Genomic DNA, 22440 nt, shown 5'->3' on the forward strand with positions numbered 1-22440 from the left:
GCTGCAGGAGAAATGCAGAGAAAAGACCCAACTCCTGTACATGGCCTGTGTTGATCTCACAGAGACTTTTGACGTGATCAGTTGAGAAGCATCACAGAGCATCCTTCTCTGCTTTGGTACCATGAAGTTGGTCACTGTCCTTCGTCTGCTCCACAACAACAGGAGCAGGAGAATCGACGTTCAGGGCATAAGCCAATGCTGCCGGACCTGCTGTGCTTTTCCAGCATCACAGTCTTGAGATTTATTTCAAGAGAACTAGAATATAAAAACAGGGATGTACTTCTGAGGCTTTATAAGGCTCTGGTCAGACCACATTTAGAGTATTTACTTCCAAGTTCTCTCACCTCCATTTCTTTCTCCATGTAAAAACTTATGTGAAATATTCATTTAATACCCCTAAAAGGTTTTGGAAAAATGTAAAGATAAAAATACCAGACTGTTCAGATGGAGTTTATTGTTATAGCCATTTAATTTTAACGTGGCATGAGAATGCAATTGGCAATGCTTTGTCACGAATTTAGTGGAGGAAGACAAAGGTGGCAGAAGAAACAGATTGAAATGGACTGTAGTATTGAATGTTTGCATGCTTAGAGTCAATGTAGTATACATTTATTGTAGTGTGCTAATAGCGTAAAACTAAAGGTTTTTAAAAACGAAGCCATCTTTGTATATTGATGGTTGATTTTTTTAAAGGGGGGAGATGTGATGATACTGTGGCTTTAAGAGGTGTGATTTATCTTGATTTTTATCAAATGGAGGTCTTGAACTAAAAGTTATGAGTTGGTTCTTTGAGGCCAATAACGTAAACAGCTTGTGAAGCACTGGGTTTTAAAAAAAAGTTAGAACGATAGAAGCAGCATGAATGGATGAAGTCAGGCTCCCACAGAACCTGGGTTTTAGTTTCGTTTTCGGTGGTTGAGGTTTTGAAGTTGGTTATGGAAGCCATATCTCTCTCTTCATCAGGATTTTCTCTAGCTGTTCTTTTCTCCTAAAGTGGAGAAACACCACACATAAGACAATCTGTTTTACTGAATTTGCCTTTGTTAAGGATGTGTTTATGGGATGTTACAATATTGAAACTGTTGCTGTTTAGTAGTTAAAAAGTCTATTATTCTGTCAAGTTTCCAACAGAGTTAAAGTTGTACCAATTCATCTTTCACTGTAAAGTGTGTTTTGTTCAAAGCCTAGTAGTGTCACCAATCAAATCACATCTGGAACATAGCACGTTATATGTGCCTGTTAATAAGCTAAAAGTAGGAACACAAGCAGAAATTTCTGGTAAAGCTGAACAGGTCTGGCAGCATCTGTGAAGAGAAATCAGAGCTAATGTTTTGGGTCCAGTGACCCTTCCTCAGAACGTAGGGTCACTGGACTTGAAACTTTAACTCTGATTTCTATTCACAGGCGCTGCCAGACTTGCTGGGCTTTTCCAACAATTTCTGTTTTTGTTTCTGCTTTTAAACATCTGCCGTTCTTCTGGTTTTTGATAAAAGTTAGGGTCTAGGTTGTCTCCTTGATATACTTAGGAGTCTGGTCTGGTCCATAACACTTATTAAATTTAAATTCCATCATCTGTCTTAGAATTTCAAACCTAAATCCACAGAACTTTACCTGTGTTTCTGGATTATTATGGCCAGTGACAAAACTACCAAGCCACTGCCTTCCTGCAACACAGATTCACCGTTTTAATCTCTTGCATGGCAGAACACTTTTTTTTATGAGGAGAGTTTGAGGAAACTGGGCTGGCATTTCAGAGTTTTGAAGAATGAGAGGTGATCCCACTAAAACTCTCAAAGGCTTTACAGGGCATGACAGGTTGGATATAGATAGCACATTTCCCCAGCTAGTGATTCGAGAACCTGGGGATACACAAACCAGCAAGACTCACAGGAAGTGAGAGTTTGGGAAAGGCCTTTTTCTCATCCTATTTATTTCTGTGCAATATGGATATCTGTGGTTGGGCATGCATTTTTTTACCTACTTACCCCTTCTTGCCCATTGAGTGTCTCACTGGGGCCATTTCAGGTAGGCAGCTAACAGGTTGCCCTGTTATAAGAAGAATATTATTAAACTGGAAAGGGTTTAGAAGAGATTTATCAGCGTATTGCCAGGAATGAAAGGTTTGAGATATAAAAATAGACTGAAAAGACCATGACTTTCTTCACTGGAGTGTAGGAGGTTGAGGGGTGACCTTACTGATACTTATAAAATTATAAGTCGCATAGATAAGGTGATGACAAGGGTCTTTTCTCTAGGGTTGGTAAGTTCAAAACCAGGACGCCTATACTTAAGCTGAGAGGAGAAAGATTTAAAAAGGATGAGGGTGGTTCATGTGTGGAATGAACTGCCAGAAAAGTGGTTAATGCAGATACAGTTACAACATTTAAAATACATTTGAAAGAGTTCATGACTCAATAACAGAAACCTTGCTTAAAAATGCCAAGGCATTGGTGCTTAATATTCACAAATGCAAAGTTGTCAGGAAAGATAGTGAAGGTAAGAGAGAGGAAGTGAGTGACTATAGGGATTAGGGAAGACATTGTAATGCTGTAATGACAGGATGCCTTTGACATGAGGACAGAATCTATTTTTGGTACAGACAAGTGGCAAAACAGGTAGTAATTAAACTACAGTGGTGGTGGTATCCCATAGGTGTCCAAATTGTGAGAGAAATTGAGCAGATCTGCAGGGAATCAGAGATTTGCAAGAACTATAGAGCAGTGAAAATCAATTTTAAATTAAAAATAAGTTAGGTATTTGTGGGAAAGAAACTTGCAAGGCTCCAGGTAATACTAAGGCATTGGGGATGACTTAATTACTCCTTACAGAGCTGACATGGTCAAGACAGACACACAGAGGGTGGTGCGTGTATGGAATGAGCTACCGGAGGAAGTGGTGGAGGCTGGTACAATTACAACATTTAGAGTTATAGAGATGTATAGCATGGAAACGGACCCTTCGATCTAACTCATCCATGCTGACCAGATATCCTAACTTAGTCTAGCCCCATTTGCCAACATTTGGCCTATATCCCTCTAAACCCTTCCAATTCACATACCCATCCAGATACCTTTTGAATGTTGTAATTGTACCAGTCTCCACCCCTTCCTCAGGCAGCTCATTCCAGACACACACCACCCTCTGCATGAAAATGTTGCCCCTTAGGCCCCTTCTAAATTTTTCCCCTCTCAACCTAAACCTATGCCCCCTAGTTCTGGACTCCCCACCCCATGCCACGGGAAAGGACCTTGTCTATTTACCCTGCCCATGCCCGTCATTACTTTATAAACCTCTATAAGGTCACCCCTCAGCCTCCGACACTCCATGGAAAACAGGCCCAGCCTATTCAGCTTCCCCATATAGCTCAAACCCTCCAACCCTGACAACATCCTTGTAAATCTTTTCTGAACCCTTTCAAGTTTCACAACATCCTTCCAATAGGAAGGACACCAGAACTGCACACAATATTCCAAAAGTGGCCTTACCAATCTCCTGTTCAGCTGCAACATGACCTCCCAACTCTTATACTAAATGCTCTGACCAATAAAGGAAAGCATACCAAATGTCTTCTTCACTATCCTGTATACCTGAGACTCCACTTTCAAGGAACTATGAACCTGCACTCCAAGGTCTCTTTGTTCAGCACACTCCCCAGGATCTGACCATCAAGTGTGTTAGTCCTGCCCTGATTTGCCTTTCCAAAAGGCAGCAGTTTGCATTTACCTAAATTAATTCTATCTGCCACTCCTCAGCCCGTTGGCCCATCTGATCAAGATCCTGTTGTACTCTTGAGGTAACCTTCTCTGTGTACTGCAAGTCCAATTTTGGTGTCATCTGAAAACTTACTAATTTAAAAGGCATCTGGATGGGTGAATGAATAGGAATGGTTTAGAGGGACATGGGCCAAGTGCTGGCAAATGGAACGAGATTAATTTAGGATACCTGGTCAGCATGGACGAGTTACACCGAAAGGTCTGTTTCCGTGCTGTACATGTCAATGACTCTAAATGACAGTTCTATGCCATAAGTATGCATATGTACCTGTCAATGCTGCCTGAACTGCTGTGTTCTTCCAGCACCACTAATCCAAAATGCTGTGTTTCGCCCATACAAAATGTTACTGCTCACATATGGTTTTTTTCATGGGCAGTAACTCAACTTTTGCAGTACTAATAGCACACTACAAAAAAAGTAGTAGGAATGTTAGTGGCGGGTGCTCATCCTGATTACAGAGACGCTTTGTTTGAAGTAAAACATTTATTTTTATCAGCTCCGTAATATTTTTAAACCCTAACTAGTTTTTCTGTTGTGAGTGAACCAAAAACTGGTTTCACTTCATTCCCTCCAGAGACCCATACATATCAATAAATTGGTTTAGGCGGAGCCTCGGAAGGAATCTGAAATAAACCGGAACGCGTCTCTGTCTTTTACTCACTTACTGAATATGGCGGACAGCGGAGCAGTAGCGGACAGCGGGGATACCAAGCTGAGTAAAAAGTAAGCGACCACATCTTTTAGAGCTCTTTCTCTCTTAACTATAACTGCAAGTAGCTGCCGTTTCTAACTGTGAAATTATTGTGGATGGTTTGCAAACTGCGGCCCAACGGCTTTCGCTCGTGCGGTCTCTGTCCGTTGCATCAGTGTCGCGCGAAGCGCCTCGGGTATTGAAGTCCCTTACGGTCGCTTCAGCGCGAGGTCGATGTCGCGAGGAACTACATGCCCCATGCTGCTCGATGCGCGCCGCTGCCGAACCTCAGACCCAGTAACTCATATCGCTTTCGTTTTCCCGAGCTTGGAGGTTATTCATTACTCAGGAAACGTACAATCTTGTGGCCGGAGACTTGGTAGCAGTTGTGTGGGGAGGTCACCACCTTTTGTACTGGTGGTAATCGCTGATCTCGGGTTCTCCGCTAGGACAAAATCGTCCAGCTCCCGAAACTAACAGCAGTACTTTTCACCGTATGGTTCAAGAACCACTTTATCAAAGGCACAAGGAGTGTGCTGTGCTGTCAAAAAGTTGCCTTTACTCAGATAAAATATTGAAGCAAGGTTTTTTTTTTGGTGTGAAATTGTTTCCAAATGCAGTTGATTCATCAAGGGTTTCCCAGAAGTGTTAGTTCTGCCATTGTGAAGTTAAAAACCTTTGAACGGTGAATCAAGAAACTGAAACTCAGCAGGCGTGACAGCATCTGTGCAGCGAAAACAAAAGTAGCATTTCGTTTCCAGTAATCAGTAACTGAACTTGAAACGTTAACTCTGATTTCTCTCCGCAGATGCTGCCACACATACTCAGTTCCTCAAACATTTTTTTGTTTCTGTTTCAGATTTCCAGTATCCGCAATTATTTGTTTTATTACAATGAATCAAAACTTTAGAATTTAATCGTTTGGTAGTACTTGAGTATTGCTGAAATAAACCATTTTGTCGAAGTTTTCATCTTGCTGTCGTCAGGACATTTCACAAGATCACAAGCTTTGAGAAAATGTGTCTTTCAGCAGCATTGTACTTAAGTTGTTGAACAACAGATTGTAATGAATTCATGGATAAACACGTATTTACCAAATTAACATGCAATATCTTATACTAAAAGAGTAATTAACCTAGTACAGGCAATTTCATTCTGTTTGTTACAGATAAATATTTTTTGTTTGCTTCATGTTGCTTCATATTGCTCTTTTATAGATACCTTAATGCTTTAGTTTGTAAACTGCCAGTCTATATAGATATTCTGCCATTTCATGGTGAATTTGGCAGTGCAGTCACTGAATAAAGTTTTTTTTAAAAGAAAGGCTGAATACATTGAGACTGAAAGAGCTGCAGATGCTGTAAATCATAACCAAAAGCAGAAATTGCTGGATAATCTCAGCAGGTCTGGGGTCATCTGTTGAGAGAAATCAGAGTTAACGTTTCAGGTCAAGTAGCCCTTCCTCAAATGAGGTGAAAGTGGGTACTGCAGATGTCCGAGATTAGAGTCAAGATTAGAGTGGTGCTGGAAAAGCATAGCAGGTCAGGCAGCATCTGAGGAGTAGGAAAATCAAATTTTCAAGCAAAACCTCCTCAGATGAGACCTGCTGAGCTATTCCAGGAATTTCTGGTGTTGTTTCTTAATAAATTGAGCTCTTGCCCAGTACATCTTGAAGGATTAGAGATGTTCTCATTGAAACTTTCAAAATTCTAAGGGACTTGACATGATAGACACAGTTTGTTTATTGTGACTGGGGAACCCAGAATATGGAGAATTAATTTAGGATTAGGGTTTATTTTAGATCAGAGATAGTAAATTTCTGAATCCAGTTATGAATCTTTGGAAATACTGAGATGATTAGATAAGGCTTGGATAGAAAATTATTTAGTCTCCAGGGAAGTCAACTGATACAAGGACAGTGAAGTAGACTTTAGGCCAAAGATCAGCCATTATCTTACTGAATGATGCAATAAGATCAAAGATTAAAGATATGTTCCTGCCACTATTCCTTGAATGTTGTTTTCTTGAAACTAGCTTCTTACTGTCAAGGCAGACTATACAAAAAAATGTAGGTTCTGCATTGAAGAGTACAACAAACCTTTATGTAGCCTGGTCTACTAATTCAGGATAAACTGATTCAAGACCTGTGGCTTTTATTTGTATGTCAGTATGACGTTTTAGATACATATTCAATAGTTCAAGATATCTGTGGTAGGGTGGATTGTGAAAAGGCTGTCATTGTCATCTACTACAGAGGCTGCTCACCCACAATTAAGTGCAAATGATGTTGCTACCAAACCACTGGCTAATTTAAAGTAATCTATCAATAACCAATACAAATAAAAAGTGAAGAAAAACTCAGCAGCAATATCAAGTTGTTCAGAGCCTTCCCTGTTGTCAGCTACTTTGCGCTTGGGGAAATAGATGCTGTCTTAGAATCCACAAAAAAAGGGCAAATTGACCAAGAAAGATGGCATCCCATTGGATCTCCTGCACTATCCATGGCAACTAGCACGCTTGCCAGTGATGATGGAGAATTGTCAAGTTCTCAAGAGTGAAGCACTGATAATTGACCTGCCAAATCAAAAAAGCTAGAAGTTAAGAGGTGAATTGGCCATGCTAAATTGTCTGTATTGTTAGGTGAAGGGGTAAATGTAGGGGAATGGGTCTGGATGGGTTGCTATTCAGAGGGTCGGTGTGGACTTGTTGGGCCGAAGGGCCTGTTCCCACACTGTAAGTAATCTAATCTAATCTTAAAAAAAAAAGCTACTGGCCCAGTTCATTGTTCAGACCACCACTATGCTCCTGGAGCAGCTCATTCATTTAGCAATTAGTCTTATTATAAATTTATCTCCATTCCAAATTGCAGGCCAACTTTTGGACCCAGTGTTGTTTCTGTGAACAAGTTTGTGCTGTCACCACAAACACTGAGGCTGATCTTTGTTATAAGTTCACGGCTGGAGCTGCATTCACAAATGTTTTTCCTCAGGCTGTAATAATCCTAACTGTTGTCTTGTTGAAATCTACTGAAACTGCTGTTATATTTAAATTTAAGACTAAATTTTCACTTTCAAACATAGAAACTGATTCTGTGAGCCCACAGTCACTTTGACTGAGATTACCTAACATAAGACAAGTGTGATATGTTTCTCAGATCTTAAAATTTGAGTGATTCCTGGGGTTTGAACACTGTGCAGTGAATCCTGAGCTATGTGCACATACTACTGGTCAGGTTGTGCAGGTTGCCGTATTATTAAATGTTTGCATACAAGATTACCTAATAGCTGTCAACAGCTCCCAAGGCAGTAGGGAGTGGTACTAATTGATCTATGACCCTGATTTGACAGCACCAGTCATTTTACAACACCACACTCTAGCCAATGTACTGTCTTCTCATAATTTAACATTACATTAAATGGAATGAAGGATCCATTCCCACCCCAACCAGTGATTTTAAAGGAATCATAGGATTAGTTTCTGGATTATTCCAGCCTCCGCTGTGCTTTTGAATGTTTCCCTTAATTCACTATGAGTTTGAATACAGAAAGTGGTGTGGCTGGTCTGCCAGTACTTCCTTTCTGTTAAACTATTGTGATGAAGAATGTTGCTTTCAGAACTGGGTGCAGCTTCCTCGGGAAAGTTATACATGACAGGAACAATGGAGAAAAGTCATCTAGGATTGCGTATTGACACATGTGAAAGTGAAGGACATAAATGATACTACAACATACTTAACGCATTCCAATCTGAGTGCTGCTTGATTAGATTCTTCATTAGTGATATGAGTAACCCCAACTACCCTTTGCTATTCATTAATGGCTTAATTTGTAGAATCATAGAGATGTGCAACACAGAAACAGACCCTTGGGTCCAACTTGTCCTTGCTGACCAGATATCCTAACTTAATCTAGTCCCATTGGCTGGCACTTGCCCCATATCTCTCTAAACCTTTCCTATTCATGTACTCATCCAGATGCCTTTAAATATTGCAATTGTACCAGCCTTCACCACTTCCTCTGGCAGCTCATTCCAAACACGCACCGCCCTCTGCATGAAAAAGTTGTCCCTTAGGTCTCTTTTAAATTTTACGTCTCCCACCCCATGGAAAAGACCTTGTCTATTTACCTTATCCATTACCCCTCATGATTTTATAAACCTCTATAAGATCACCCTTCAGCATCCTACGGTCCAGGGAAAATTGCTCCAGCCTATTCAGCCACTCCCTGTAGCTCAAATCCTCCAAACTTGGCAATATCCTTGTAATTTTTTTCTGAACCCCTTCAAGTTTCACAACATCCTTCCAAGAGAAGGGAGACCAAAATTGCACACAATATTCCAAAAGTGGCCTAACCAATGTCCTGTACAGCCACAACATGATCTCCCAACTCCAATGCTCAATGCTCTGTTCAGTAAAGGAAAGCATACCAAATGTCGTCTTCACTATCCTATCTACCTGTGACTCAATTTTCAAGGAACTATAAACCTGCACTCAAAGGTCTCTCTGATTAGATTAGATTCCCTACAGTGTGGAAACAGGCCCTTCAGCCCAACAAGTCCACACCGACCCTCCGAAGAGTAACCCACCCAGACCCATTTCTCTCTGACTAATGCAATTTAGTATGGCTAATTCACCTGACCTACACATCTTTGGACTGTGGGAGGAAACTGGAACACCCAGAGGAAACCCATGCAGACACTAGGAGACTGTGCAAACTCCACACAGTCACCCAAGGCTGGAATCGAACCTGGGACCCTGGTGCTGTGAGGCAGCAGTGCTAACCTCTGAGCCACCATGCCACCCTGCTCTGATTCACTTTTCCATAAAGCAGCACCTCACATTTATCTAAATTAAACTCCATATGCCACTCCTCAGCCCAATAGCCTGTTTGATCAAGATCTGAGGTAACCTTTTTTGCTGTCCACCACACCTCCAATTTTGGTGTCATCTGCAAATTTACTAACTATACCTCCTATGTTCATATCCAAATCATTTATATAAATGACAAAAAGCAGTGGACCAAGTACTGATCCTTGTGGCACACCACTCGTCACAGGCCTCCAGTCTGAAAAGCAACCCTCCACCACCCCCCCTCTGCCTTCTACCTTCAAGCTAGTTCTCCCATGAGATCTAATCTTGCTAACCAGTGTCCCACGAGGAACCTTGTTGAACGCCTTACTGAAGTCCATATAGATCATGTCTACTGTTCTGCCCTCATCAGTTCTTTGTTATTTATTCAAAAAATTCAATCAAGTTCATGAGACATGATTTCCCACTCACATAGCTGTGTTGATTATCCCTAATCAATCCTTGGCTCTCCAAATGCATGTAATTCCTGTCCCTCAAGATTCCCTCCAACAATTTGCGCACCACCGAGGTCAGGCTCACCGATCTATCGTTCCCTAGCTTTTCCTTACCACCTTTCTTAAATAGTGGCACCATGTTAGCCAAACTCCAGTCTTCCGGCACCTCACCTGTGACTATTGATGATACAAATATCTCAGCAAGGAGCCCAGCAATCACTTACCAAGCTTTCCGCAGAGTTCTAGGGTACACCTGATCAGATCCTGGGAATTTATCCACTTTTATGCATTGTAAGATTTCCAGCAACACCTCCTGTATAATATGGACATTTTTCAAGATGTCACCATCTACTTCCCCACATTCTAAATCTTCATGTGTCCTTCATACAGTAAAACTGATGCAAAATACTCATTTAGTGTGTCTACAATCTCCAGTGGTTCCACACATAGGCTGCCTTGCTGACCTTTGAGGGACGCTATTCTCTCCTTAGTTACCCTTTTGTCTTTAGTATGCTTATAAAATCCCTTTGGGTTCACCTTAACCCTATGTGCCAAAGCTATCTCATGTCCCTTTTTTGCCCTCCTGATTTCCCTCTTAAGTATACTCTTACTGCCTTTATAGTCCTCTATGGGTTGACTTGATCTCTGCTATTATACCTGACATATGCTTCCTCCTTTTACTTAACCAAAATCTCAATTTCTCTAGTCATTCAGCATTCCCTTCACCTACCACCCTTACCTTTCACCCGAACAGGAATCTACTGAATGGACTCACAAATCCTTAACATTCGCCACTACCTGTGGTTTGTTTTGCCGCTGTTTACCTATTATATACTTATCTATGTTATTTAACTATGTGATCTGCCTGTATTGCTCACTGTGCCTTGGTACATGTGACACTAAAGTCAATTCAGTACTGTCTCTGGACTCTGGTTACCTCATTTTTGAAGAATTCTCGTTTTCTAGCTGTCCCTTTACCTGCAAAAATTTGCCCCCAATCAACTTTTGAAAGAACTTGTCTGATACCGTCAAAATTGGCCTTTCTCCAACTTAGAACTTTTAGATCTGGTCTATCTTTTTCCATCAGTATTTTAAAACTAATAGAATTTTGGTCACTGGCCACCAGAGTGCTCCCCACTGACATCTCAGTCACTTACCCTGCTTTATTTCCCAAGAGTAGGTCAAATTTTGCACTTTCTCTAGTAAGTACATCCACATACTGAATCAGAAAATTTTCTTGTAAATACTTAACAAATTCCTTTCCATCTAAACCCTTAACACTATGGCAGTCCCAGTCTATGTTTGGTTAGTTAAAATCCCCTACCATAACCACCCTATTATTCTAACAGATAACTGAAATCTCTTTACAAATTTCTTTCTCAATTTCCCACTGACTATGGGTGGGGGTGTCTATAATACAATCCCAATAAGGTGATCATCCCTTTTTTATTTCTCAGTTCCACCCAAATAACTTCCCTGGATGTATTTCTGGGAATATCCTCCCTTATCAAAAACGACACCCACAGACACAGACACACACACAGACACACACTCTCCACCCTATAGCATTAGTATCTTGGAACATTAAGCTGCCAGTCCTGTCCATCCCTGAGCCACCTCTCTGTAATTGCTATGATATCCCAATCCCATGTTCGTGACTGTGCCTTGAATCCATCTGGTTCCCCTGTTAGGCCTCTTACATTGAAATAAATGCAGTTTAATTTATCAGTCCTACCTTGTTCTCTGCTTTGTTCCTGCCTGCCCTGACTGATTGACCTGCTCCTTTTCCCAACTGTACCAGTCTCCGATTTATCTCTTTTCTCACTATTTCCCTGTGTTCTACCCCCCACCATGCTAGTTTAAATCATCCTGAGCAGCCGTAGCAAATCTCCCTGCCAGTATATTAGTCCCCTTCCAATTCAGGTACAATTCGTCCTTCTTGTGCAGGTCACTTCTACCCCAGAAGAGATTCCAATGACAAAAAATTTGAACCTTCTCCCCCGAATCCATTCAGCCACACATTCATCTGCCCTATCCTCCTATTCCTATCCTCACTAACTCATAGCACCTGGAGTAATCCAGATATTACTACCCTTGAGGGCCTCCTTTTAAAATTCCTGCCTAACTCTCTATATTCTGCCTTCAGAATCCCATCCTTTTTCCCTTCCCATGTTGTTAATTCTAATGTGTGTAACGATCTCCTGCTGGTCTCTCTACCCTTTGAGAACGTTCTGCACCCTCTCCGAGACATCATTGATCCTGGCACCAGGGAGGCAACACACCATTCTGATTTTTTTGCTGCTGGCTGCAGAACCGTCTGTCTGTGTCTCTGACTAGAGAGTTCCTTATCACAATTGATTGCTTGGAACCCGACGTACCCCTCATTACATCAGAGCCATTTTCGTTACCACAAACCTGGCTGTTCATGCTACATTCCCATGAGAATCCGTCACCCCCTACATTTCCCAAAACACCATACGTGCTTGAGATGGGGATAGCCACAGGAGACTCTGCACTAACTGCTTGCCCCTCCAACCTTTCCTGGAGTTAACCCATCTACCTGACTGTATCTGCGGCTTTTCTTCCTTCCTATAACTGCCATCCATCACACCCTCTAGCTCCTGTAAATTCCTTTATTGCCTCTCACTGGCACTCCAACTGATGCATGCAATTTGATAGGATTCGCAACCAAAGACACTTTCTGCAGACATAATCATTAGTAACATGGAAACTCTTCCTAAACTCCCACATCTGACAGGAAGAGCATCACTCTTTTAAAGGTCATCTTTGCACCTTAACAATCTACAGACCCAGAAAATAACAATGTTTTATTGCTCTTAAAAAGAATTGCTCCAGGCTAACTTAATATTTATGGCTTATATTTTAAAAATTTAATCAAGAGACAGATCACAGTAAAACATATAATCAAGAAAGAACCGACTCTACTCACTATTGTAGATATACAGCCATGCTACACTTAAAAACTATGCACTTGTGTTTTCCTCCAAGGTCAACTATGAATTTCACTGTTTGTTAATTTTTTCCTAAATGCACTTCGATGTCCAGAGATACTTGAACTCAAACAGCAAAGGCAGTAACTGTGCAAATTCACTGTTGTGTCAGACAGCAGTATAGGTTTCTTTCTCTGACCATGTAGTCGCTGCCTTTGTTTATCTTCCTCCTTTTTAAAGTGCCATTGTTTTGATCTTTATTTTCCCCCAAAGTTCCAAAACAGTGCAACAGCATATAAAACAGTAATTGCTGCTCCTGGAATTTGAGGAAATTGTCTCCAACACTTAAAATACCTCAAAAAGAAGCAGCTACAATTTTTTCCCACTCTCCATCTTGTATTTCTCTCTCCGTCATTGAGCATCAATTATCTGAAAATACACAAATAAAAACCAACGGGAAATGCAAACTATAATCCAATTTTGTAGATTTACTCAATCTCCCCTGTTGTGCATTTTATCAGCATGTGACTATTAGTTTCCTGTCCCCATACCCTGACCCTTTGCTGTTGTTTTGAATACATGCCACCTAGTGACTGCTGTCCAGTAGTCATAAGGCCAAAGATGTTTCAGTTGAGATTGCAGATCACCTTGGAGAAGATCCTCCTTTAGATCATCATCTCTGTCTGGTCTGGCTAACTGGCTTCTTAATAACAAGGGTGCTGGAAAAGTGGGAGTGCTGGAGCAGAAATGTTTTCATTCTGGGAAACAACAGCAAGCTGTTGCCAGGAGTTAACATGATTAAGTGCCATTCCACAATGACAGCAATTAGATTAGATTAGATTAGATTAGATTACTTACAGTGTGGAAACAGGCCCTTCGGCCCAACAAGTCCACACCGCCCCGCCGAAGCGTAACCCACCCATACCCCTACATCTACATCTACATCTAGATCTACCCCTTACCTAACACTACGGGCAATTTAGCATGGCCAATTCACTTAGCCAGCACATCTTTGGACTGTGGGAGGAAACCTGAGCACCCGGAGGAAACTCACGCAGGCACAGGGAGAACGTGCAAACTCCACACAGTCAGTCGCCTGACCTAGGAAGACAGCTTTCATTGAAGCAGCCAGACTGGTTCCGAAGAAGGGGCACTGGAAACGTTTACTTTGTTTTTTGTCCATATATGTTGCCAGTCTTTCCGGCATTTTCTGTTTTTGTTCTGATTTCCAACCAAAGTTCTTTTGGTTTTTGTACATCTTTCCTTTGTAGCCTAGTTCATGGACGTTCTCATGTGACTTATCTTTATTGGAAGTACAGTGGCACCTCGACTTACGAACTTAATCTGTTCCGGGAACCGGTTCATGAACCGAAATGTTCGTGAACTGAATCAATTTTTCCCATTGTTCGGATAGCGTAAGAATGCTTGGATGTAGCAACGCACGTGCCAAAGACGAACTGAATGAGATCACGTGGGACCCGAGAGCTTTTGCGTTCAAAGCACGCATAACAAAGCAGAACAATGAAACCACGGGGTCGCACATGGGCTTTTTGCGTTCGTACCTTGAATTTTGTACGTACGTTGAAGCAAAGATTTATGTACAATCCTGTTCGTAAACCGATTTGTTCGTGAACGGGGTCACTTGTATGTCGAGGCGCTACTGTACATAGAATACAGAACAGTACATCACAGTACAGACCCTCAGCCCTCGATGTTATGCCGAGCTTTTTTCCTACTCTAAGATCAAACTAATCTACATATCCTCCATTTTACTATTGTCCATGTGCTTATTCAAGCGTTGCTTAAATGTCCTGAATGTATCTGACTCTACTACCACTGCTAGTAGTACATTCCACGTACGCACCACTCTGTGTAAAGAACCTACCTCTGACATCTCCCCTCAACCTTCCTTCAATCACCTTAAAATTATGCCCCCTCATGATAGCCATTTCCGCCCTGGGGAAAAAGTCTCTGGTGATCCACTCTATCTATGTCTGTCATCATCTTATACACCTCTGTCAAGTCACCTCTCATCCTTCGCTCCAATGAGAAAAGCCCTGCTCCCCAAACCTGTCTTCATAAGACATGCCCTCCAGGCCAGGTAGCATCCTGGTAAATCTCCTCTGCACCCTCTCTGAAGCTTCCTCATCATTTCTATAATGAAGTGACCAGAACTGAAAACAATATTCCAATATTCAAAGTGTGGGCTAACCAGGGCTTTATAGGGATGCAGCATAACCTCGTGGCTCTTAATCTCAAACCCCCTGCTAATGAAAGCCAACACACCATACGCCTTCTTAACAACTGTATCAATTTGGGCGGCAATTTTGAGGGATCTATGGACCCAAAGATCCCTCTGTTCCTCCACACTGCCAAGAATTCTTCCTTTAACCCTGTAATTTGCATTCAAATTTGACCTTCCAAACTGAACCACTTTATACTTTTCCAGATTGAACTCCATCTGCCATTTCTCAGCCCAGCTCTACACCCCGTCAGTGTCCCATTACAACCTACAGCAGCCCTCCACGTGACCCACAATTCCACCAACCTTTGTGTCATTGGCAAACTTACTAACCCACTCTTTCACTTCCTCATCCAAGTCATTTATAAAAAAATCACAAACAGCAGAGGTCCTACAAACAGATCCCTGCTGAACACTACTGGTCACTGAGCTCCAGACTGAGTATTTTCCATCTACTACAACCCTTTGTTTTCTATGGGCCATCCAACTCTGTATCCAGACAGCCAAATTGCCCTGTATCCCATGCCTCCTTACTTTCTGAATGAGGAACCATAGGAACCTTATCAAACGCCTTGCTAAAATCCATGTCCATATCCACTGCTCTACCTTCATCAATACTTTTCATCACATCCTCAAAGAATTCAATAAGGCTTGTGAGGCATGACCTGCCCCTCACACTGCCATGCCGACTATTTCTAATCAAACTATGCTTTTCCAATAAAGCCTGTCTCTCAGCATCCTCTCCAATAATTTGCCCACCGCTGACATAAGACTGAACAGTCAGTAATTCCCAGGGTTATCCCTATCCCCTTTCTTGAACAAGGGAATACAGAGAAACCTCGATTATCCGACTACCAATTATCTGAAAATCGGATTATCTGAAGATAGGTCCCAATAGAAACATTACATCAAAGACTTGTTTCCAACAGTCATCACGTATTTTGTTTACAGTGATTTAAACAGGCACAGTCTCCAAATGACTGAACTCGCGCGCTCTCTCTCTCGCGCTCTCTCTCTCTCGCGCTCTCTCTCTCTCGCGCTCTCTCTCTCTCGCGCTCTCTCGCTCTCTCTCTCTCGCTCTCTCTCTCTCGCTCGCTCTCTCGCTCGCTCTCTCTCGCTCGCTCTCTCGCTCTCTCTCTCTCTCTCTCTCCCCCCACGTTTTCCCTGGAGTTCTACACAGGGGTGTACCCTGAACCCCCACCCCCCTTCCCCAGATAATCTCTCCAACATTGTCCTATTTGGAGATTTACCCCAAAAGGCAGCTGCAGCAGCAGTCCTGCTGCCCCTGAGAGGGGGTGGGGTTGGCAGGAGGGCTTGACAGGTTGGGGAGGGGGCAGGCAGGGCAGTGTTGGTAGGGTTTGGGGTGTGTGGGGAAAGGCTGGACAGGTTGGGGGGGGCAGGGCGATGTTGGATGAGGTTAGAGGGCAGGGGCAGTTTTGGGCGGAATGTGGGCAGGGGAGGTGTTGGATGGAGTTTGGGGGTGGGGGGAGTTTTGCGTGGGGATGGTAGGTGGTGTTAGAGACTGGTCTTGCGAACTGTGTGCTGCAGTCTTCTGAACGGTGAGCAGACTTTTAAAAACTCTAAGGCCCATAGTAAAGCCATTTAATCGGTTAACTAAATAATCAATTATCCAAACGAATAGTGCCCGGATAATCGAGGTTCCCTTGTAATATTTGCCACTCCAATCATCTGGTACTACTCCAATGGACAAGGAGGACACAAAGATCATTGCCAAAGGCGTAGCCGTCGCTTCCCGTTGTAAACTTGAGTATATCCCATTTGGCCCAGAAGACTTATCTATCCTTATGTTTTTCAAAATTACCAGCACATCCTCCTCCCTAACATCAAACTTTTGAGCATGTCAGCTTATTTCATGCTGTTCTCACAAATGACAAGGTCCTCGCATTGGTGAATACTGAAGCAAAGTATTCATTTAAGGGCCTCCCCTAGCACCTCCAACTCCCAGTGCAAGTTCACTCCACTATCCCTGATCAGCCATACTCTCATTCTGGCCATCCTCTTCTTCGTCTCACAACTGTAGAACGTCTCGGGGGTTTTCCTTAATCCTACCCACCGAGCCTTTTTCATGCCCCCTTCTAGCTCTCCTAAGTACATTCTTCAGTTCCTTCCTGGCTATACTGTAACCCAGTAGACCCTGTCTGATCCTTGCACTAGAATCCTCATGGTGCAAACAGTTGACACTTAAACAATGGATGGGTTTCCCGATCTGTCGGGTGAACCTGTATATAAAATCCTGTGGCCACTACGTATGCCTCAACTAACATCTTGGAGAAAGATTTTCCTGGTCATTGCTGTTTGTTCCAGCTTTCTTTGTACAAATTACCCGCTCTGCACTCTGCACTGTAACAATGGGTACATGTCAAAAGCATTTCATTCTCACGTTTGGGTCGTCCTGAGGTCACGGAAGCTCTTAATAAAATTCGAGTTCTTCATTTGGGATCTTTCTAAACAATAGAACGTTTGGTTGTCTCCTTCCACTCCATCTCCTGTCTGTCGACAGCCAGGAGTTCATCCTATTCTGTGAAGAGTTGTGGGGCGAGACTTTTGCCGTCTTATCCCAGGATGAAGCGAATCCTCTCAGCGGCAGGTGAGAGGAGTGGTTTGAAGACAAATGTGAGCTTTTCCTATCAGCAAACTAGATACCTCATTAGACTTGCGTAACTGCAATTGCAGCTGTGTACTTCTGCCTGATGTCTTCAATGTGTATGTTGTTCCTCTCCTAGTCTCCATCGCCAGTTGGCTGCAAGTCTAAGATAAAGTGGAATACAGAGGAACCTCAATTATCTGAAGGACACGGGTGGGGAGTACTTTGTTCAGATAGTCGAATGCTGGATAACACAGTTTGGCCAAGCATCGGGACCTTGCGATCTTGTTCAGATAATCTGAAATTTGGATGCTTGAATGCCAGATAGTCGAGGTTCCTCTATCATCTTCACTGTCTGTCTGTTTTCCTGTTCCTTCTCTGCTGCAACTCTAGTGTGGCTAAAGTGAAAATAGGACCAGGAGTAAGTTGTGGTTAAGAGAGAAGGGAAAGAATAAGCCTATGCGCCAAAACATGTGGCATGAAGTGGGAAAAGAAAAGGACAAACAAGTATGCAAACACTCTTATCATCAATCCCATTAATATGCTCTGTTCCACTGCCTGTAAGGTTAGTAAAGGCAGAATATTTGAGAGGTTTTTAGATGTACATTGTGATGCCAAAGCATACAAGGCTATAGGCCAAGTACTTGACAAAGGGCTTGGAATAATTAGATGTTTGCTTTTGACTGGCACAGACTGAATGGGCCAGAGGGTCTTATTCTGTGTTGTAGATTTCTATGATTGCCAGTGGATATGGCTTCAGTGGTGCCAATTTCCCTGATTACCAGCGTTGTTTCCTCAATGGTTGTTAAAACATGCTGCTCCTCTTGTCTGCCTTCTGATCATTACTACTATCTCCAGCTATGCTCTACCTTCTTCTGCATAAAAGTAGGATCTATATTAGTGAGTCTCCTGCAATACGTCTGAATGTTATGCTGTCATGCGTGTTATGCTGGAGGTATTTCCAAGCAGTGGTATGGGTGTTATGCTTGGAACTTGCAAAGTGTGCATACTGCTTACCCTTAATAAGCTTTCACTCTCTTGGCTTAATGAAGATCTATCTACCTCTGTCTTAAAAATAGTCAAGGACTCTACTTTCACCAACTTTTCAGGGCGAGCATTACCACCTTCTCATAGAATCCCTACAGTGTGGAAGCAGGCCATTCAGTCCATCAAGTCAATACCAACCCACTGAAGAGCATCCCACCCAGACCCACACCCCTCCCCTATCCCTGTAACCCTGCATTTTTCACCTAGCCTGCACATCCCTAGACACATTGGGCAATTTAGCATCGACCAATCCACCTAACCTGCATACTGTGGGAGGAAACCCACACAGTCACAGGGAGAATATGCAAACTCCACACAAATAGTCACCCAAGACTGAAATTCAAACCTGGGTCCCTGATGCTGTGAGGCAGCAGTGCTAACTATTGAGCCACCCTGTTCTGAGAGAAACACCATCACCGTATCTCTGTTTTAAATAGTGACCCTTCATTTTTAACAGGGATCCCTAGTCCGAGATACTGCCATTAGAGGAAACATTGCTTCTCCATCTATTATATCAGGACCCCTCAGGAGCTCCATCAAGTCACCTTTTACTCATCTAAACTCCAGCAGATAAAAGGTTAACTTTTCCAACCTTTCCTTCTTAATATAACCCCTCATATTCTAGATATTAGTCTGGTGGACCTTCTCTGAATTGCCTATGATGTATTTATTTCTTGCCTTACAAAAGATGACCAATAATGTGCACAATATTCCACAGTATATGTGCAGTATCAGCAGTACACTTTAACTGAAACTATATTAATGATTTAGATGTGGGACATGGGCATTGCTGGCTGGCCAGCATTTATTGTCCATCCCTAGTTGCCTTTGAGAAGGTGATGATGAGCTGCCTTATTGAATCACTACAATCCATGTCCTGAAGGTAGACCCACATTGCCCTAAGGGAAGAAATTTACGGATTTTAACTGAGCAACACTGGAGGAATGGTAATATATTTTTAAGTCAGGCTTGGAGGGGAATTTCCCAAATATCTGCTACCCTTGTCCTTCTCGATGTAAGTGGTTGTCGGTTTTGAAGCTGCTGTCTTAAGGATCTTTGGTAAATCTCTGCAGTACACATTGCTGCTACTGAGTGTCGGTGTTAGAGGGACTGGATGCTGTGGATGTGGTGCCAGTCGAGAGCGCTGCTTTGTCCTGGATGGTATCAAGCTTAAGTGTTGGAGCTGCACTCATCTGGGGAGTATTCCATCACAATCCTGAATTGAGCCCTGTAGGTGTTGGACAGGCTTTGGGGATTCAAGAGGTGAATTACTTCCATTCGTATTCCTAGTCTTTAAGGTTCTTTATGACACTAGTAGTGTGCCTACTACTGAACCTGGAGGCCTGGGTGCAAATCACATCTCTGAACAGTTTGATTAGAAAATAACTTTCCTAGCCTCCGACCGGCACTTGTTGCTATTGTATTTATGAGTCCAGTTAAGTTAACTTCCTTATTTTACGCTATAATGACTTGTATTTTTATGTAAGTATGAAATGTTATGTTAAACCTTTGGAATAAAATAAACCTTAGCTGCTTACTAGATATTTACTAAATGACAAGTTGCTTCTCCTGTAGCAGAGGCAGAAACTATAGTTAAAGGTAACACTTGTTTCCTTTTCTCCCATAACTCCCATTAAAAAGTGAAAATATCCAACAATATTTAAAATCTGAAGGAAAAGGAATGTGAAACTGAACTTGCTAGTTCTGTGTTAAAGTGATCTTTTTTTCAATAATTCAGACTGTCATGCAAATGCAAACTCTCTAACAACAAGCCTTTTTCTTCTGGCAAGCTGGGTTTATATTTATACAATAAACACAGGAGCTTCACACAATTGCATGTATTTATATTGGTGGGCCTCCTTCGTGAGGTAGGAGCAAGGAAACCTGGACAGGTGTTTCACAACTTCTATATTTGGCTCTGCATGTAGGCTTTCTGGACTTTCTGATTTTACATGCATCTATTAACTTTAATTTTCTCCAGAAAATCCTGCCCATTCTCTTCAACGTGAAAACTAGTCATAAATGCAGATAGTTCATTTTCCTTTTGACCATCTACAGTGAAATTTGTTTTGTTGAACAACTGGACATTCTGCCTTTTATGTCTTTCTTTCCCTTTGATCTATATTATTTTAATAATAGGGGAAAATAATCATTTGAATCAGAGTTTAGAAGTTCACTTTTTACCATACAGTAATTGGATTTGAGCAACCTAAATGCTGATTTGAGCTTTAATCCATCTATTTGATTCCATCTATTTTGTCTTTCATTAGGTGTTAGATGCTTTGTAAATGGGACAACATTGTGACAGTTCATTATGATGACCAGCTGTCTCCATAGGCTTCTTGGGCTGCGGGTCAGGGGTTACTTGGGAAAGGTGCCAACGCACAGCCTTACTTCCTTTACTCCTCTTTTCCAGAAGAGATTGCATAATGAAAAGAGGTTGGTGGTGCTTTGTTTCATGTTTAGATATTCTAAATTTGTTCAAATACCCAACCTTTCTTCATCATAAATGAGTATTTGAACAAGAATGGAGACCTTGCTGGCATGCTGAGCTAGAATAAAAGCTGGTGCAGTAGAACTTCTGCTCATTTTCAAAACAGCTGGCATTGGTTGACTGAAGCAGCACCTCCTTACCTGTGCACAGCCTCATGCTATTTTAAAGATCACCAACTATGCAGTGATAGAAAGGCTTACTATCTTAAAAGCCCCACAGTTTATTTGGAAGGAAATAATGGTTTGAGTAATTAGAACATGTAAGTGACTGCTCAAAATGCTGCTCAGTATTGACTTCACATACGGAATAGCACTGTATTTGAGCATGCCATTAGTTACACAATATTTTCTTTTTATTTATATTTATCTCAAGTTTGTTTTATCCAAAATAGTATTTTGCTAATGCATAATATGGTATTAATAATTATTAGTCAAGAGTGTGGTGCTGGAAAAGCACAGCAGGTCAGGCACCATCCGAGGAGCAGGAAAATCGACGTTTCGGGCAAAAGCCCTTCATCTGGAATGAGCCTAGGGGGTGGAGAGATAAATGGGGGGGGCGGCTGTGGGAAAGGTAGCTGAGAGTGCAATAGCTGAATGGAGGTGGGCGTAAAGGTGATAAGTCGGAGGGGAGGGCAGTGCAGATAGGTGGAAAGGAAGATGGACAGATGAGACAGGTCATGAGGATGGTGCTGAGCTGGAGGATTGGAATTGGTTTCAGGTTGGGGGAGGGGAAATGAGGAAACTGGTGAAATTCAAATTGACGCAATGGGGTTGGAGGGTCCCAAGGTGGAAGATGAGGCATTCTTCCTCCAGACATTGGGTGGTAGGGGAGTGCCGATAGAGGAGGCCTAGGACCTGAATGTTCTCTGCAGAGTGGGAGGGGGCGTTGAAGTGTTCAGCCACAGAGCAGTGGGGTTGGTTGGTGCGGGTGTCCCGGAGATGTTCTTTGAAGTGCTCTGCGAGTAGGCATCCTGTCTCCCCCAATGTAGAGGACACCGCATCGGGAGCAATGGATACAGTAAATGATGTATGGAAGTGCAGGTGAAATTTTGATGAATGTGGAAGGCTCCTTTTGGGGCCTTCGGAGGTGAGGTGGACTGTGTAGGCACAGGTTTTGCAAATCCTGCGGTGGCAGGGGAAGGTGGCAAGAGGGGAGGGTGGATTGTTGGGGAGCATGGACCTGACGAGGTAGTCATAGAGATGTACAGCATGGAAACAGACCCTTTGGTCCAATCCGTCCATGCCGACCAGATATCCCAATCCAATCTAGTCCCACCTGCCAGCACCCGGCTCATATCCCTCCAAACCTTTCCAATTCATATACCCTCCAAAAGCC

At 42.5% G+C, this 22440-nt stretch overlaps 1 protein-coding gene and 1 long non-coding RNA gene across 3 annotated transcripts in view; one reads left to right on the forward strand and one right to left on the reverse strand.

The window, feature by feature from the left end:
- Positions 1-450: 450 nt before the first annotated feature.
- Positions 451-4499, reverse strand: LOC140496371 (uncharacterized). Its single transcript, XR_011964254.1, has 2 exons — positions 4440-4499; positions 451-988 (listed from the first exon to the last, which is right to left on the reverse strand). It is a non-coding gene; the product is annotated as an uncharacterized lncRNA (long non-coding RNA).
- The window catches only part of kars1 (lysyl-tRNA synthetase 1), a 53395-nt gene continuing 35289 nt past the window's right edge, over positions 4335-22440 (forward strand). The window contains exons 1-2 of one of the 2 annotated variants that reach the window (XM_072596007.1): positions 4349-4497; positions 20882-21050. In XM_072596007.1, the coding sequence (XP_072452108.1) occupies positions 20926-21050 (125 nt within the window). In that variant the 5' untranslated portion in view covers positions 4349-4497; positions 20882-20925. Of the gene's footprint in view, positions 4498-20881; positions 21051-22440 lie in introns of both variants that reach the window. The other variant, XM_072596008.1, reaches the window with a different exon arrangement.

The sequence above is a fragment of the Chiloscyllium punctatum genome, chromosome 26 (genome assembly GCF_047496795.1).
Source record: "Chiloscyllium punctatum isolate Juve2018m chromosome 26, sChiPun1.3, whole genome shotgun sequence".
NCBI lineage: Eukaryota > Metazoa > Chordata > Chondrichthyes > Orectolobiformes > Hemiscylliidae > Chiloscyllium > Chiloscyllium punctatum.